The following is a 15,711-nucleotide window of genomic DNA, read 5'->3' as shown; positions in this document are numbered from 1 at the left end:
TTTAAAAGGGCAAAATAGGTATTTTAAAGGAAATAAATTCCTACGGTGTTACGAAGGCCTTGTTTAGTTCAACTTCTTTTTAATAATTTCAGAAAAATGAACAACCAAGCTCGACACATTAAGGTAAAGATGGCACAAGGCCAAGTCAGGCGTGCATTGAGGTAAAGATAGCATTACGTCGGGTCAATTCGACTATTCAAGACACGACATGACTTCACACGAATTGGGATTTTACAACCCTGACAAGATGTAGGTACAACACGACACATTATTTGGGACAAGCATAACAATGTACATCCCGACACCACAAAGCATTCTAAAATTGTGAGATTTGGCATGAACAACCAAGCTCGACACATGAACTTCAGCCATGCATGGATCATCTTATTGAAAATTTTGGCACGACATTTAGCTAATTAGGAGTCAGGCCTAGGCCGCCTAACTAACCCAAAAGCACACAGGTTTAACACGAGACACGGCTAACAACCATCTTTACATTAAGGATGTAGTATCAAACCCTACTAAAGAAAAAATCAAAGTATATAAGGTACGAATTCTCTTAGCCCCCACCCCCCTTAAAAGAGCATTGCAAGCTAAATTGCTAAGTTGTTGACTCATATTGGGTTGACATATGTGGAGTTTCAATCCTTTATGACCTTAAATGAATTTTTTTGTAAAAATAAAAATAAATTTTGTACATTCATAGTACAAGGAGGCCACCCCAGTCAATCAGGCTGATTGATGAATATTGTAAATCAGCCTCTTTTGTGGGCCAGTTTGCAATATAATACACTTTTTTTATTTTTATTTTTTGTTTAAAAAAAAATCCCTTAGATCTAGCATCACGATTCACAGTGACGAACCACCACCATCTCTGTCTACCCCCTGTCATCTCGCTGGTCATCGGTCATCGCGTCCCTCTTCTTCTTCCCTTCTTCCTCCTTCCTCAACAACCACTCCAACGCCGCTTCGCGACGGTAACAAAAAAACACCCTACTAGCAAAAAGGTGTAAATTAGGGCCATATCAACCCCTTAGGGGTAGCATCGTCTTCGTGGAAGCAAATTTAACCAGCTTAGGTGGTGATGGTGTTGCTGTGATGGACTGATGGAGGAGGAAGAAGGGAGGAAGAAAGTGTAGTGAGCTGTAATAGAGGACTTCTTCCAATCATCCTCATATATAGCATTGTTTGGAAATTTTTGGTTGTAAAAAATTGTCAACGGATTCTTGTACTCAATTGCCTTGGTTAACATGTCATGGTGGAATTCCACCTAGTTGGGCAATCGGTTTTGATTTTTATTGCTCTTATCTTTTTTTGCTTTAGAAAACTCTTCCATTCTTGGTATCTCATGTTTGAGCTATTAATAGACATAATAGCTTCTCTAATTTTGTTGTAGTATGGACCAATTGCTCTAATTCTATCCCATACACATAAGTTAAGAACATGGCAAACACATCTAGTATGAAGTGTATCACCATCTATAATTAGCAGTATATGTCATTGAGGTTGTATTGTCAAATGTCATAGACATGATTTTTTCTCGAAGGTTGTATACATTTATTGCTTCCATTAAATGGTGAGCAATGTTAATATCGGTGTGGGGCATTCCAGCATTTTGAAATGGATTATTCGTTTTTGTAACAACCATTGATCATATACCCAATGGCAAGTCACACATAAATAGTGATATTTATAACCACTATCCCAAGAATCGGCAGTCATAGACACTCTACAATTAAGTTTACTCAATTCGTCTTGTAACCGTATTTTGTACTGTAGGAAGTTTTTCATGGCGGCGGAATGAATGGTTTTCCTAGAGATTCTTGTATGTTGGGATTGTAATGCTATGTTAATGTAAGTACGTGTTAAATGGGTCACTTTCGGAGAAAAGAAAAGGTTGTTCGGCGTGTACTATCATTTTCCCTAGTTTATCCCTATCACTCTCATAGTTGTAGGTAAATCCGTGTGGATGGAATTGGGAAATTTTTGGCTGGGTTGGATCGCTAGCTGGTTTTGCACAACTTCTCATGTGTCTACTTAAGTGTCCCGTCCCGGACTTGGATTGTGCCGAGTATGTATGACCTCATGTTTTACATTTTGCTCTTGTTTGGGCTTTATTTAGGAGGAAATAATGCCATACATCACTTTTGCGGCTTTTGATATTTACCATGTCACTTTCGGTTAACCATTCCTCTTGTGTGTTTGGGAATTGGGTGTTTGTAGATTCGGGAATTTGTTGGTTAATAGTAGAACCGGAGGCACATGGGTATCTTGTTGGCTACCTTGGCTAGAATAAAAATTTTGTGGGTCAAAGAAATTAGGTGGGAATTGACCGAATTGTGAAAATTGGTTTGGTGGTGAAAATTGATTTGGTGGTGGAAATCCGGGCATATTATTCATGTTATAGGGTTGAAAATCGGAAGTACCATCGTGCCTAAATTGGTCAAAGCCTAGGGGAACGTTACCGGGGTCATTGGTCGGACTTGAAATTGGGGGTAAAATTGGATTAGGTGATTCGCTAGACCTATTACCACGGGCTTTCCTAGAGGATGATGAGTTGTTCGTGTTTGGTGATGCCATAATTAACAATAATAATAATTAACAGCAATAATAATTAACAGCAATAATTTTAACAATAATAATAACAATAATAATAATAATTACTAACAACAATTATAACAATAATAATAACAATAATACTAATTAATAACAATAATTATAACAATAACAATAACAACAATAATAATTAATAACAATAACAATAACAATAACAATAACAACAATAATAAATTAAAGATTAGTTTAGATCTTACAACCGTGCTTCAACGCTTTTCACTAATTACGATTACGAACTTTTAATTTGATTCGATATTAAGAAATAATAATTAGAGAATTTAAGAGATTAAGAGAATTAATAGAGAAAATAAGAGATTAAGAGTAGAGATTGTGAATTTGTGATTTGGAATGAAGAAGATGGAGGTATCTATAGAAAAATGGGAAAAGTAGCCGTTGGAAAGAAGGGGAAAAGAAGAACGTTGCTCAACGTTCTCCATTGACATTTCCGTTGAGCAACGTCTATTAACAGGCGGCACGCGGGCCGTGCTTGGCGGGCTGGCACGCGGGCAATAGGACGGGCTCGTGCCGGAAAAAAACCAACTTCTATCCGTGGCATGGCCCTCGGCACGCCTGGCGACCACCGTGCCAGCCGGGCCAGCTGCCGGGTCGTGCCGTGCCACGTCGGAATTTGTGCCGTGCCGGGCCACCCGCAGGCCAACCTAGCCCGTGCCCAGCTTTAGGAAGAAGGGGGGAAAAAGTACAAACTTATCCCCAAATAAATAAGTAAAACATTTGAACATGTATTTCCACTAGTACGAGTATTCACTATTTTTAATCATTGGTTTAGAAAATCAATGCTTATAATTAACAATAAGTGTCATGAATCGAATCAAGCTTAATTTTATCTTGGCTCACTCAATGTCTCAGTGAACATGGTTTAAGTAATAAATAGCTTGTTTTTCTAATAAGTGTTACTCCCTCTGTTTTTTAAATTCTGCTTATTTACATTTTAAAAGTTTTTAACACACTACTTTGATTTTTAATATCTTTAGATATTAATGAATGTCATAAATTGTAGGATTGAACTCCTAATGTGTATATAATGAATGATTTCAATGATTACTTTTAGAATTGGGGGATTTAATTTATGGCGACTATTTATTTCTGTTAATTTAATTATGTAAATGCTCTGAGGTTTTTTATTACCATTGGTAAATAATTATAATTAGTTTTGGGTCTAGCTAATTGTTGTTCATATCTTGAATTTGAATTTGAGTTACCTAAATTGTTTATGGCTTGATTTGTTAAACAATGTGCATGCTCTAATGAAGTCTAAATTGATGTGCATTTATATTTATTTAATTTTTTTTTTCTCTCTAAAATTGACAATTTTGTAAACATGTATGTGTACTCATCAATATAGTCCCTTTTAAAAGTTCTACTTCGTAACACAATATTATACATCTATTACTCTATACTAAATTAAAGTGTTTTTTTTCCTCCCAAACTCCCTACAAATCCCGCCAAAAATAACAGTCACTCGATATTTATTCATAATAATTGTTATCATATATCTATTACTCTATACCATAAATTGAAAAGACTGGAAAGTGATAAATCAAATTAGTACGGAGTAATCCGTAGTATTTTTTTTTGGAATGTGATAATATTTTCTTTCTCATGCTTAATATCTGTTCATAATAACTGTCATCACCCTTGAAAAATGATTAAAAAAAAAAGGTACTTTGTAAATATTATATTCCGTCCGTCCTTTTTTGATTGACTCATTTGAATTATTGGTCCAAAATGATGATCCCATTTGCATTAAAATACCTCTAATTTGCAACAATATTTATGCAAAGTTAGTTTTTTTATGTAAATTTTGCTTTTTCATATTTTTTTTTATTACTTTCTCTTTTTACGGAGTACTTTTTTGCAAACTCCATGTGATTTTAACTTTTCAATTTACTTTTACTACTTCCACTTTCCCCTTTTTAATTCCCGTGAAAATTGCTCAAATGAGTCAATAAAAAAGGGACACGAAGGGAGTATACGGTAATAAAAGTAATTCAATAGCTTAAATACAATTAATGTCCATTAAGAAAGGCTTAGCAACTTCTCTTTTATGCAATGTATCTTATCTTATTCTTTCATGCAACTAATGTATCTGGACTTTTCCCCAAAGTGAGCCAAAACCAAAATCTATTTACGAAATTGGTTGCGTGGCAAAACTATTTACCAAACTAAGCTTCCAGGGTAAAACGCTGCCTCGGACAGCGTTTATGCCCTGGTTTTTTTAAAAAAATAAATTCATTTGTTAAACGCTGTCTGAGACAGCGTTTTATGTACAATTTTTTTTGTATACAAAACGCTGCCCCAGACAGCGTTTTTCTGCTGGACTGCATCACCAGCAGTCAGCAGGCTGTCTTCTCTAATATCTGCCCCATTTCTGCCCCCAACAAGCCACCCCCAGCCTTCAGTAAGCCACCACCCTCAACCTTTTACTAAAATACCCTTATAAGGGGATGGAATACATATGTAAAACCTTTTGGTATCATGACAGGCGAAATTCCAATTTCCCTTATAGAGGCCTTTTTTCGACTTTTTACCCAGCCAAACCCCCGTAAGGAGTTTGGACGGTGTAGATCTCGTCGAAACACCCAATTTGAAAAAAAAAATCGCCTCGATCGGACACCCGGAGACAAAGTTACGGGTCCCCGAAGTTTAAGGGTAATATCTCTCAACCCGGGCATCGGGGGACCTATCCGAGTAGACGCTTGCGTAGTGCTCTTGGAGATAAGGTGTTTCAAAAAAAAAATCGCCCCAATCGGACCCTGGTGCTAGGATTTATGCCCTTCCGAGTTTACCATGTCCTCGGGATTCTACTCAAAAGTAGGGAATAATGCGATTTTTGCTCTCGAAAATGCTGTATTATCGTAGATCTTGATTTTTTCGTATGAAAACGAGTATTCACTTGACCCGAGGGGTTTTGTATTTTGTATTTTATGACAATTTAAAACTTTCGTTTTACTTATTTCTTACAAACCGCAATTCTCCTTTGTGATGTTATAAAGCTATATAGTATTTATCTGCACTAATTATTCCATAGTTGCGCATGGCTCAGATGGTTGGTAATTGTCATTTCATATATTTACATCACAGGTTCGATCCCCATGTATGACTTGATTTTCTTTAATTTTTTTTTTTTTATTTATTTTTTTTAAATTGTACATAAAACGCTGCCTCAGACAGCGTTTTACCCCTTTTTTTTTTGGCGTTTTACCAATTGAATTTTTTTTTTAAACCAGGGCATAAACGCTGTCCGAGACAGCGATTTACCTATTGAATTTTTTTTTTAAAAAAAATCCAGGGTAAAACGCTGTCCCAGGCAGCGTTTTACCAATTGAATTTTTTTTTAAAAAAATCCAGGGATAAAACGTTGTCCGAGACAGCGTTTTACCCTCGAAGCTTAGTTTGGTAAATAGTTTTGCCACGCGTCCAAAGTGGTAAATATTTTGCCAATTTGGCTCAATTTGGAGAAAAATCCAAGATTTTCAGTGTTCGAGTTTGTACACACCCGATTTATGTTAAGATATGATTTGATATTATTGAGATATATTAGTTGTCATAAGATAGAGATGTGTTAAGATTTGATCATAGCTTGGATTCTCTACTTATTTATCTCTATTATTATTGTACTCTATATATTTGGCCAAGAGCCTCAATACAAAGCAAGTGTTTTCCACATAATTATTTTACGAAATGGAAAAACATCCTCAAAAAATTTCACATCTTTAGAAACGAAAAACTCTTTTCTATCAAGATCATACAATATCCACCCCTTTATGCCAAACGGATACCCCAAAAAAAAAAAAATTTCGACTCCGACTCTCAAATTTATCACCTTTGGTTTTCTGATTATGGGCGAAACATAAACACCCAAAAGTACGAATAGCATTGTATGAAGGAGGAAAGCCAAATAAAATCTCAAAGGGAGTTTTGTTGTCTAACAAAGGAGATGGGGTCCGATTAATTAAATGTGCGCTGCAAAAATACACTCTCCCCAGAAATAGATAGGTAACTTGGCTTGAAAACGCAAGGCTCTAGCAACATTCAAAATGTGTTTATGTTTTCGTTCAACTCTATCATTTTGTTGTGGAGTCCCAACACAAGAGGTATAAAACAAAATTCCGGTGGCATTAAATAATCGCATCCAAACAATTAAATTCCGTACCATTATCACTTTGAACAATTTTAATTGTTTGAGAAAATTGACGATCAATCATTGCAATGAAATTCATAAATATACGAAAAACTTCTGTCTTATCACCCAACAAGTAAACCCACACAGCACGGGAAAAATCATCAACTATTGTCAAAAAATAACGAGCTCCACAAGAAGAAGCATGTCTATACAAGCCCCACAAATCACAATGTATTTTCTTAAATATGCGACTCGCTTTATTATCACTAGAAATAAATTTGTCCCTAGGGTGTTAAGCCCGAAAACAAACTTCACAATTTTAATCTAAGCTACCCTTAAGACTATCAAGAGGAAGTAACTTCACTACATTTTCCGAAGGATGACCAAGGTAAGCTTGTGCCATAGTTCTAACTGAGATGTCACACCATTCACCGAAATATATTGCACTGAGTTTCCTTCGAAGTAGTAAAGTCCATCTCGTCTAGCACCCGTTCCAATCAGCGTCCCTTTTTGGTCTTGTATAGCACACAAAGATGAGTTAAATTTGACAATACAATGCACGCAAATCATCGTTAAGTTGTGAAACTAAGATCAAATTACAAGCCAAGTTGGGAACATAAAGAACATGTTTTAACACAACTGATTTCGATAACCGAACCGAGCCTTCCTTCTCTGCAAGAACGGTCTCACCATTCGGTAGGCCAATCGGACAATCAAATATAGGTGTTGAATTAAACAACCAAGTGTCATTGCCTGTTACATGATGTGAGGATCCCGTATCAACAATCCACAAATTATTATTGAACTTACCGTTCAACCTATTATCCGACACCTTACGCAATAGCCTTCCATTGATCCGCAGTGAAAATCTGAGAAGCCGACGAAGACCTATTGTTGCTGCCAGGGACAGCAACCCCTATGCCTGTGCTATGCGTGGCATTGGCCCGAGGTGTGCCTCTACCTCTACCTCGACCACGCCCCCTACCATCGGTCTTGGTCTCATTTTCAAATCGAACCGAAACCTAACTGTCAAACCGTTTTGACAGTACTAATTAAAACTCAAAGGCAAGGAGTATCCTATCACCATGTGTAACTTTCTTTTATTATTTAGCTACGTCATCAAATATTGCCACATAATCATGTGAATAATAATTGAGATGATTATAAACAATTGGGCTTCTAATTGGCTTGATTGTAAAATTATATCATTTAATTGTCTTTATTGTAAAATAATACGAGTAATTAACTAATTAAGTGATTAAATTGAATAATTAAGATGATTATAATAATTGCTTGAATAAGTAACTTGTAGGCGTCATTCGAAGCGCGCCTATGTTAAGCATGTTGTGAATATGCTTGGCACTCTTAGGAAGTGGGAATTGACATTATACGATTAGGGACAAGGAAAGTAGAGAGCCGCCAACAAGTTTTTAAGGAACTTGTAAACCATTCACGGATCATTTAAGACAACCACGATTAAGGAACAACGATAGGCAACAACAATTGACCCGTGAAGGTTACACACCATTCATAATAATCCATGAGATTACTAACTCCATATGGTTCGGAACCACGAAAGGAGGATCGGGGATGATGGTACGAAGTGAGCCATGGAGTCACATTCGCCCGTATTGGCCTCTACTCGATTCTTATAGCGAAAAGTGATTCTTGCGATCTCAAAGGCACACAAATAAAGATTCAATTTGCTCCAAACTATATTAAGCTAAATTGGTTGAATATTAATGCAACATATAACTCTAAACTATTGTGATCACTTCAATTAAACAACAAGATTAAAAAGGAACCTAAACCGGTCGTCCAAATTGAAAATTAATTTAAACTAAAGTAGAGTTGATTTGGGGCCAAACTCTCAAACAGTTTTACCTTTCACGCCTTGGTTTAAGCGTAGAGTTGTGGGTAAAGTACAGGCTCCGGGGAGTGCTTAGGGGATGTATTGTGAGAGAATAGGGTAGGCTAGTGTTTAGGCTAGAGCATAAGAAAGAAAGAGAGAATGATTTGGTACCCCGAGACTGAGGAAACAGCCTCGTATTTATAGAGGAAATGAACAGGGTGATGCACGAAACCCTAGAAATGAAATGCGCCGCGGAGGAAACCCGGCCGCGTCACTGCAGGATTTGCCGCGACACGACGCAATTTGCCGTGACACGGCAGGAATTGCCATGGCGCGACATTTCTGCTGTGACATGGCAAATCTGTTTCCAGAAATCCTTCTAAATTCATTTTAACCTTTTTCTTAAGCATTAAGCACGTGTTAATTAGGCGTCATTTTCAGCTGTTTCGGACTTATTTCAAGCTTAGGGTTTTATTATTTATTAATCGGGCTTAATTAATAAATTAAACGAAATGAATTAAAAAGGGTTGGGTTGAAATGTGAGTTGGACTTAGTTGGAATGAATGTTTAGACTGGTTTGTTGACTGATTTGTATGCTGTGTTTGACTGAACATGGATTTTAAGCACTCACGAGATTAAATACTTGACCCGAACAATAATGACGGTGAAAGTTTGTTCATCATCGGGTTTAGTTTTGGAGAGACATTTTTAGGTGTCTTCATAACTGTTATTTCTATTCAAAAAAAAAAAAACATAACTGATATTCCAAAGATTTTTGCTCGAATATAATTCTCTGATTAAATTAGATCTGCATGTAAAAACAAAATTCAGTAAACAAAACATAAGCATATAATCAATAAGTATCCGAATAAACACAATTTAAGCAATAATCACAAATATACATTTAAACATGGGTTTTAAAAATTAGGCTAAGAATTACCCAGCCATTGATGACCTAATAAAACTGACACAAAATTAATGACACAAAATTTGCTTGGTTTAGTTTTGTATTGATACGAAATTTTGTTGGTGTCATATGATGCGTCACTTTATAATGGTAAATATCACAAATTTTAATTTAATTATAATTAAGGAATTATTTTTATTTCTTATCATAAACACTATCAAAATTTATCTTATAATAGTATGTACGTAGTATATAAATCCTATATCTAAAGATGATTATTTTAAAAGATAATTTTTAGTTTTTTAAATAAATTAAATCCTAACAAATCAATATTCGTTGTTTTTACTTACGTGGCAAAATTCATAATTCTCATTCGTAACTTTTGTTTAGGTGGCAAACGAATTTTTAATTGATCAAAAATATACCTTTGCTTATGTAGCGCGCCGAATGCTCTTGAAAAATACTTACTTTATTTATATATATTAGATTTCAGTAATAAACATATCAGATCAGAATATACAACATTTGTCACCAATCTCATTTTTATTTAGGTTTAGTTTTTGTTAATTAAATATCATTAACTTCATTAGTAAAATTTCAACAAAATTACAACATTTGTCACCAATCTCAGCCTCAGGTAATCTGCTTTAACTTCCATTGCTCATACTATTAATTCAGTTCTTTTTATTTAATTACGAGTATTTTTTTATTTTTTTTTTGACAAATAGTTTATTTAATTTTGATTTATTACACTTTAATTTCTTTACTGCCAGAAATGCTAAGCTAGGATTGTCCCCACTCATCAGTAGTATCACTAGTGTAAAAATGGAATAGCAACTTTATAAACATGGAAAAGTCGAAGAAATTACAACTTACTGATAAAATTGTCCCCACTCATCAGTAGTATCACTAGTGTGAAAATGGAATAGCAACTTTATAAACATGGAAAAGTCGAAGAAATGACAACTTACTGACAAAACTGTCACCATTCATCAATAATTCAATATCACTATTATTTACAAGTGTGAAAATGAAAAATCAACGTCAACATGGAAAAGTGGAAGCAATTACAGCTGGCTTGAAAGTGACTTTGTTGATTCAATAATTGAGATGTAAATGATGTGAACCACTTATTGTTGTTAGGATAACTGTTGAAATACAATTACTTGGATGGTATTTGGTTATCACCCCATTTTCACCATTACTACTTTTACTATCACTCTTCTCTTCTCCTCTTTCTCGCACAAATTTCTGCAAATCAAATCAAAAATGGACATTGGAACAGCCATGTCTGTTGCACAAACTTTGTTAGCAGCGCTGCAGTGTTCCCAGCTCAATGAGATCTGCTCCATTGCTGGCTACAAATCCAAACTCGGTGAGCTCCGTGCCACTGTCGTAAGAATCAAAGCTGTGCTCGAGGATGCTGAGGATGCTGAGGCCAAACAAGTGCTGTCCAAACAAGTACAACTCTATATTGAAGAGCTCAAGGATGCAGTTTATGAAGCCGATGATCTCTTCGATGAGTTTGTCACTCTTGCTGAGCGGAAGCAGCTCACCAAGGATCGTGTGTTTTCCGTTTTTAGCAAGTTTGGTACTGCTTACAGAATGCGTCAGGCGGTTACCAAGGATCGTATCTTTTCCGTTTTTAGCAAGTTTGGTACTGCTTACAGAATGAGTCAGGCGGTTACCAAGATCAAGAATAAGCTGGATGCTATTGCTTCTGATAAACGCTTCAGCTTGGGCGTTGATCCTAAGCCCATTAAGGATCGAAGGCCTGAGACCTGTTCCTATGTGTATGAAGCTGATGAAATCACTGGAAGAGGGCTTGATTTAGAGAAGATTGTTGGTGTGTTACTTGATTCAAATGTTCAGCAAAATGTTTCTTTTCTTTCTATTGTTGGGATTGGTGGGTTGGGAAAAACAGCGCTTGCCCAACTTGTGTATAACGATGAAAGAGTCACAACTGCATTCTCATCAAAAATGTGGGCTTGTGTCTCTGATGAGAATGAGAAGTTGTTGGATGTGCAAGGGGTTCTTGATAAGATTCTAGCTTCGGCCACAGGTGAAAAGAAGATGAATGGGGACTTTACCATGGATGTGCTGCAAAAACGACTTCGAGAACAACTTCTTGGGAAAAAATACTTGCTTGTTTTGGATGATGTGTGGACTGAAAATTATGAGCAATGGCAAAATTTGAAGCAATATTTGATGGGAGGTCAGACTGGAAGTTGGATTGTGGTTACAACGCGCTCACATCGAACTGCGGAAATCATAGGAGAGGGTCTAAAGCATGAGCTAGAAGGCTTGTCAAAGGAAGATTCATTGCGTTTACTTAAAAAAGTAGCATTTGGATCACAACACTCAAACCCTCCCGAAGACTTGGTCAAAATTGGTGAAGATATTGTAAAGGAATGTGCTTTTGTCCCTCTTGCAATTAGAGTGGTGGGAAGTCTTCTCTTTGGCCAAGAAAAAAATATTTGGCTGAAAATTCAAAAGTTGGGATTAGCGCAAATTAATAGAAGCGAACATAGCATCATACCTACATTGAAGCTGAGTTACTACCAGCTTGAATCCCCACTGAAAAGTTGTTTCTGTTATTGTGCAATTTTCCCTAAAGATTATGTGATGGAGAAGGATACATTGATAAGGCTTTGGATGGCACATGGCTACATCCCATTGAATGATCCTCAGAGTCCGGAAGATCTCGCTGAGGAATATTTCTCGATCTTGTTGCGGAGATGTTTCTTGCAAGACGTGAAGAAAGACGAAGATGGTAGCATTGAATCATGTAAGATACATGATTTAATGCATGATCTTGCTCAACAAGTTGTGGGAAAGGAGATTTGCAGAGGGGAAACCATGAATGGGGATGTAGACAAAAAAGTTCGCCATCTCTCTCTTAATTTCCCTTTTACTAATAAGAAGAGCCGCCTACGTTCATTTCTTTTGGGGTTTGATTGTGATCAGCTTTGTGTGGCTGCATTAGTAGGTAATTGGAAGTATATAAGGGCATTGGACTTGCGTGAGTCAACAATCAAGAGTTTGCCGGGCTCAATAGGTGACCTGATACATTTGAGGTACCTAGACCTCTCACATATGAGAGGTCTAGAAGTTCTCCCAGGATCTATTACAAAACTATATAATCTCCAGACTTTAAACTTAAGTCATTGTAGAGATTTGAAAGAATTGCCAAAAGATTTGAGCAAGTTGGTTAAGTTGAGGGTCTTGGATTTAACATATTGTTATGAGCTGAGGTATATGCCAAGGGGCATGCGTAAGTTGAGTTGCCTTCACACTCTTAATTTGTTTGTGTTGGGAGACATGAGTTCAAGTGAGAATAACTTACTTGAAGGGCTGGAAGATCTAAAAGCTCTAAGTAACTTGAAAGGTTCTCTTGATATCTGGGTTCGATATATGAAGACAGGTTATAAAATAAATGGTGGAAAGGAAGGTGGGTGCCTGGTGAACAAGGAACATCTGAAAGAAGTGTGCATTAATTTCCTCAATAATGGAAGAAGGGAGTATGAAGAAGCAGTGATGGAGGAGTTGCAGCCACATTCTAATCTCAAGATATTTCGGATGGTGGGATATGAAGGTGTGAGAATGCCAAGTTGGGCAAGGGACAATTATAACTTGGCAACCTTTCTCCCTAATCTTGTTCGAATAGATTTTTATTGTTGTGAGCAATTGCAGCATTTGGGACAATTACGACTTCCTCAATTGAAAAGATTAAGGTTGTTTAATTGTCCAAACCTAACAGCTATTTTGGAGTGTCCTGCATTGGAAAATATTAAGCTAGAACTAAATGAAAATATTAATCTTTCATTCAATGAAAGATTGAAAATAATACCAATATCAGGGGGAGAGGCCTCACCTTATGAAATTGGTCCCAATTTAAGGAAGGTTACAATCGACAATGTGGCATGGCTTAATTCACTGCCCATGAACTCTTTTCATGATTGTGCAAAGCTTTGCATAACTAGGGACTACAAGGTGGAAAGTTTGGGAGAAGCTATGGAGGTGTTTCGTAGCTGTTCGGCTTCCCTGAAGTACTTAAAAATTGATGGTTGCAACAAATTGAAGAGTGTACTACGTGGAGGTTTAGAGCATCTCTCTGCCTTAGAGGAGTTAGAAATTAACAATTGCGATAATTTGAATGAATCTGAAGAAGTAGAGAGAGTATCCTTTTGTCAATCCCTTCGCTCATTAAAATTGGGTTCTCTTAATCAGCTGGTACAACTGCCCAATTGGATACAGTACTTGTTTGCCCTCCAAACCCTTACTATTCACAATTGCAAAAAAGTGGAATCAATGCCAAATTGGATTTCCCAACTCACCTCTCTTAGAAAGCTTGATGTCCGGGATTGTTCAGCACAGCTGAGAGAAAGATGCCAAGAACCAACCGGAGAGGACTGGCCCCACATTCAACACATTCCTTCCATTAATTTCGTGTTCTGTTCATTATAATAGCTCCTCTGGTTTAATTATGATCAGGTGAACTATTCAACTTTTTGATCTCTGTTGTATAAGTGTATTTCTAGACTTAAGGATTGAATAGCTTTGTTAGTTTGTCAATGAAGAATAATTACTAATTCCCGTGTCTTGTGATTTGATGAAATGACTTCTTTTACTACAAATCTCAGCGACTCCGTATTATATATACTAGTAGGACAAGTTTCTCTTTCCGTATTATGAAATGGGTTTTGTGATGGGTTTATTAGGTGACCTAAGGTTGGTACCATTTAATTGACTTAAATATATAAGACGTAAGTGGAGTATTAAATATTTGTAAAACAAAGATAACAGGGTTTTATTGAATAGTAATGAATATAAGAGAAAATATTGTAAAACAAAAATAGTGAGTTTGGGTCGGGACCATGAGATGGGGGAGATATAATATTAAATTATAACTTTTTGACAAAAAAGAAGTGTAAGACTGTAATACCCCATATTTTTATACGTATTTTAATTTAAATAAGTATTTCTTAAAGTATTTAAATAATTCGAAATGAATTATTTATGGTTTTATTAATTTAAAAAGAATTATTATAATTAAAATTTTATTTTTAGTTATTTAATAATCTTGAAAATATTTTATCTTATGATTTGGAAATATTAGGGCATATTATTTTATAAAAAGATAATTTTTAAAGTCAACCGTATTTAAGGAAAGTCAAAATACTAGTTTAACTAGGAAATGGACCATTAAGGGTAGTAAAGAATTTTAAGTAAGAAGGATATTGAGATGGGGTATAAACACCCATCATATGCCTAAGGTGGAGTGCACCCAAAGGTAAACTCTCTCTCTCCTCTTATTTTACTTTCCCCTTAATTTTTCTCCTTCCCCTTATTTTCTTTTAATGTTTTTCAATCACCACCCACACACACCACCACACACCGGCCGGACACCACCACCGGCGCACGCCAGCAACAGCGGCCACCAGGCGGGCGCGCGATAGCCGCCCAGCCATGGTGGTTCGTACGCACCTTTCAAAAAAATTATTATTTTAATTTTTGATTTTTAATTCAATCTAGCCTAAATCTAATTATTGTTCTTGGGTTTTTGTGATGATTTTAAAATGTTTGATGATAAGTATTATATATATAAATTTTCAGATTTGGTTTTAAATTAAAAAGCCCCAAATTGAAAACCCTATGTTTCTAAATTAATGTTTATTGATGGAATTTAATTGTGGTTGATTAAAACTGTTGAAATAAGTATTTTAAAACACAATTACAGCATTTTTACAAGTTTTAATAATGTTGGAATTTTTATATATAACCTATAATTATGATTCTTGGAAGGATTTTTAATTTTCCATTAATTGGGAATAAAAGTAAGGGTTTTAAATAAAATTTCAGCTTGTTTTAGAGGGTTTATGAGTGATTTAAAGAGTGTATATATTGCTGGAAATTTGTGTGGAAGAGGTATTAATACTTCTTTGTAATTTTGGTTTGTAGGAGACTTTCAAGTGAGTGATTTTATTTAGTCGTGGCGATTTTGAGGTCATATTCAAGGTACGTTCGCGTACTTGGTAATTACTTGAATATGTAGAAGCATGCTAGGCTTTGTTTAGTTCATTCCAAGTAGTATCATGGTAGGTGATGATTGGAATTTGTTGATTGGATTGATGTTAGTGAATGATTTGTGATGTGTGAATTATTTATGGTGAATTAGTGATTGAAATGAAT

The 15,711-nt window shown here is 35.8% G+C and overlaps 1 protein-coding gene across 1 annotated transcript; it reads left to right on the top strand.

The window, feature by feature from the left end:
* Positions 1-10,269: 10,269 nt before the first annotated feature.
* On the top strand, positions 10,270-14,124 carry LOC110710179 (disease resistance protein RGA2-like). The gene has a single exon (XM_021888443.1). It carries the CDS (start codon positions 10,690-10,692, stop codon positions 13,984-13,986), a length of 3,297 nt encoding a protein of 1,098 aa, XP_021744135.1. The 5' UTR covers positions 10,270-10,689; the 3' UTR covers positions 13,987-14,124.
* The last annotated feature ends 1,587 nt before the right edge of the window (positions 14,125-15,711 follow it).

Source organism: Chenopodium quinoa, unplaced genomic scaffold (assembly GCF_001683475.1).
Source record: "Chenopodium quinoa cultivar QQ74 unplaced genomic scaffold, ASM168347v1, whole genome shotgun sequence".
Taxonomy (NCBI): Eukaryota; Viridiplantae; Streptophyta; class Magnoliopsida; order Caryophyllales; family Amaranthaceae; genus Chenopodium; species Chenopodium quinoa.
This window is presented reverse-complemented; position numbering and strand designations above follow the sequence as displayed.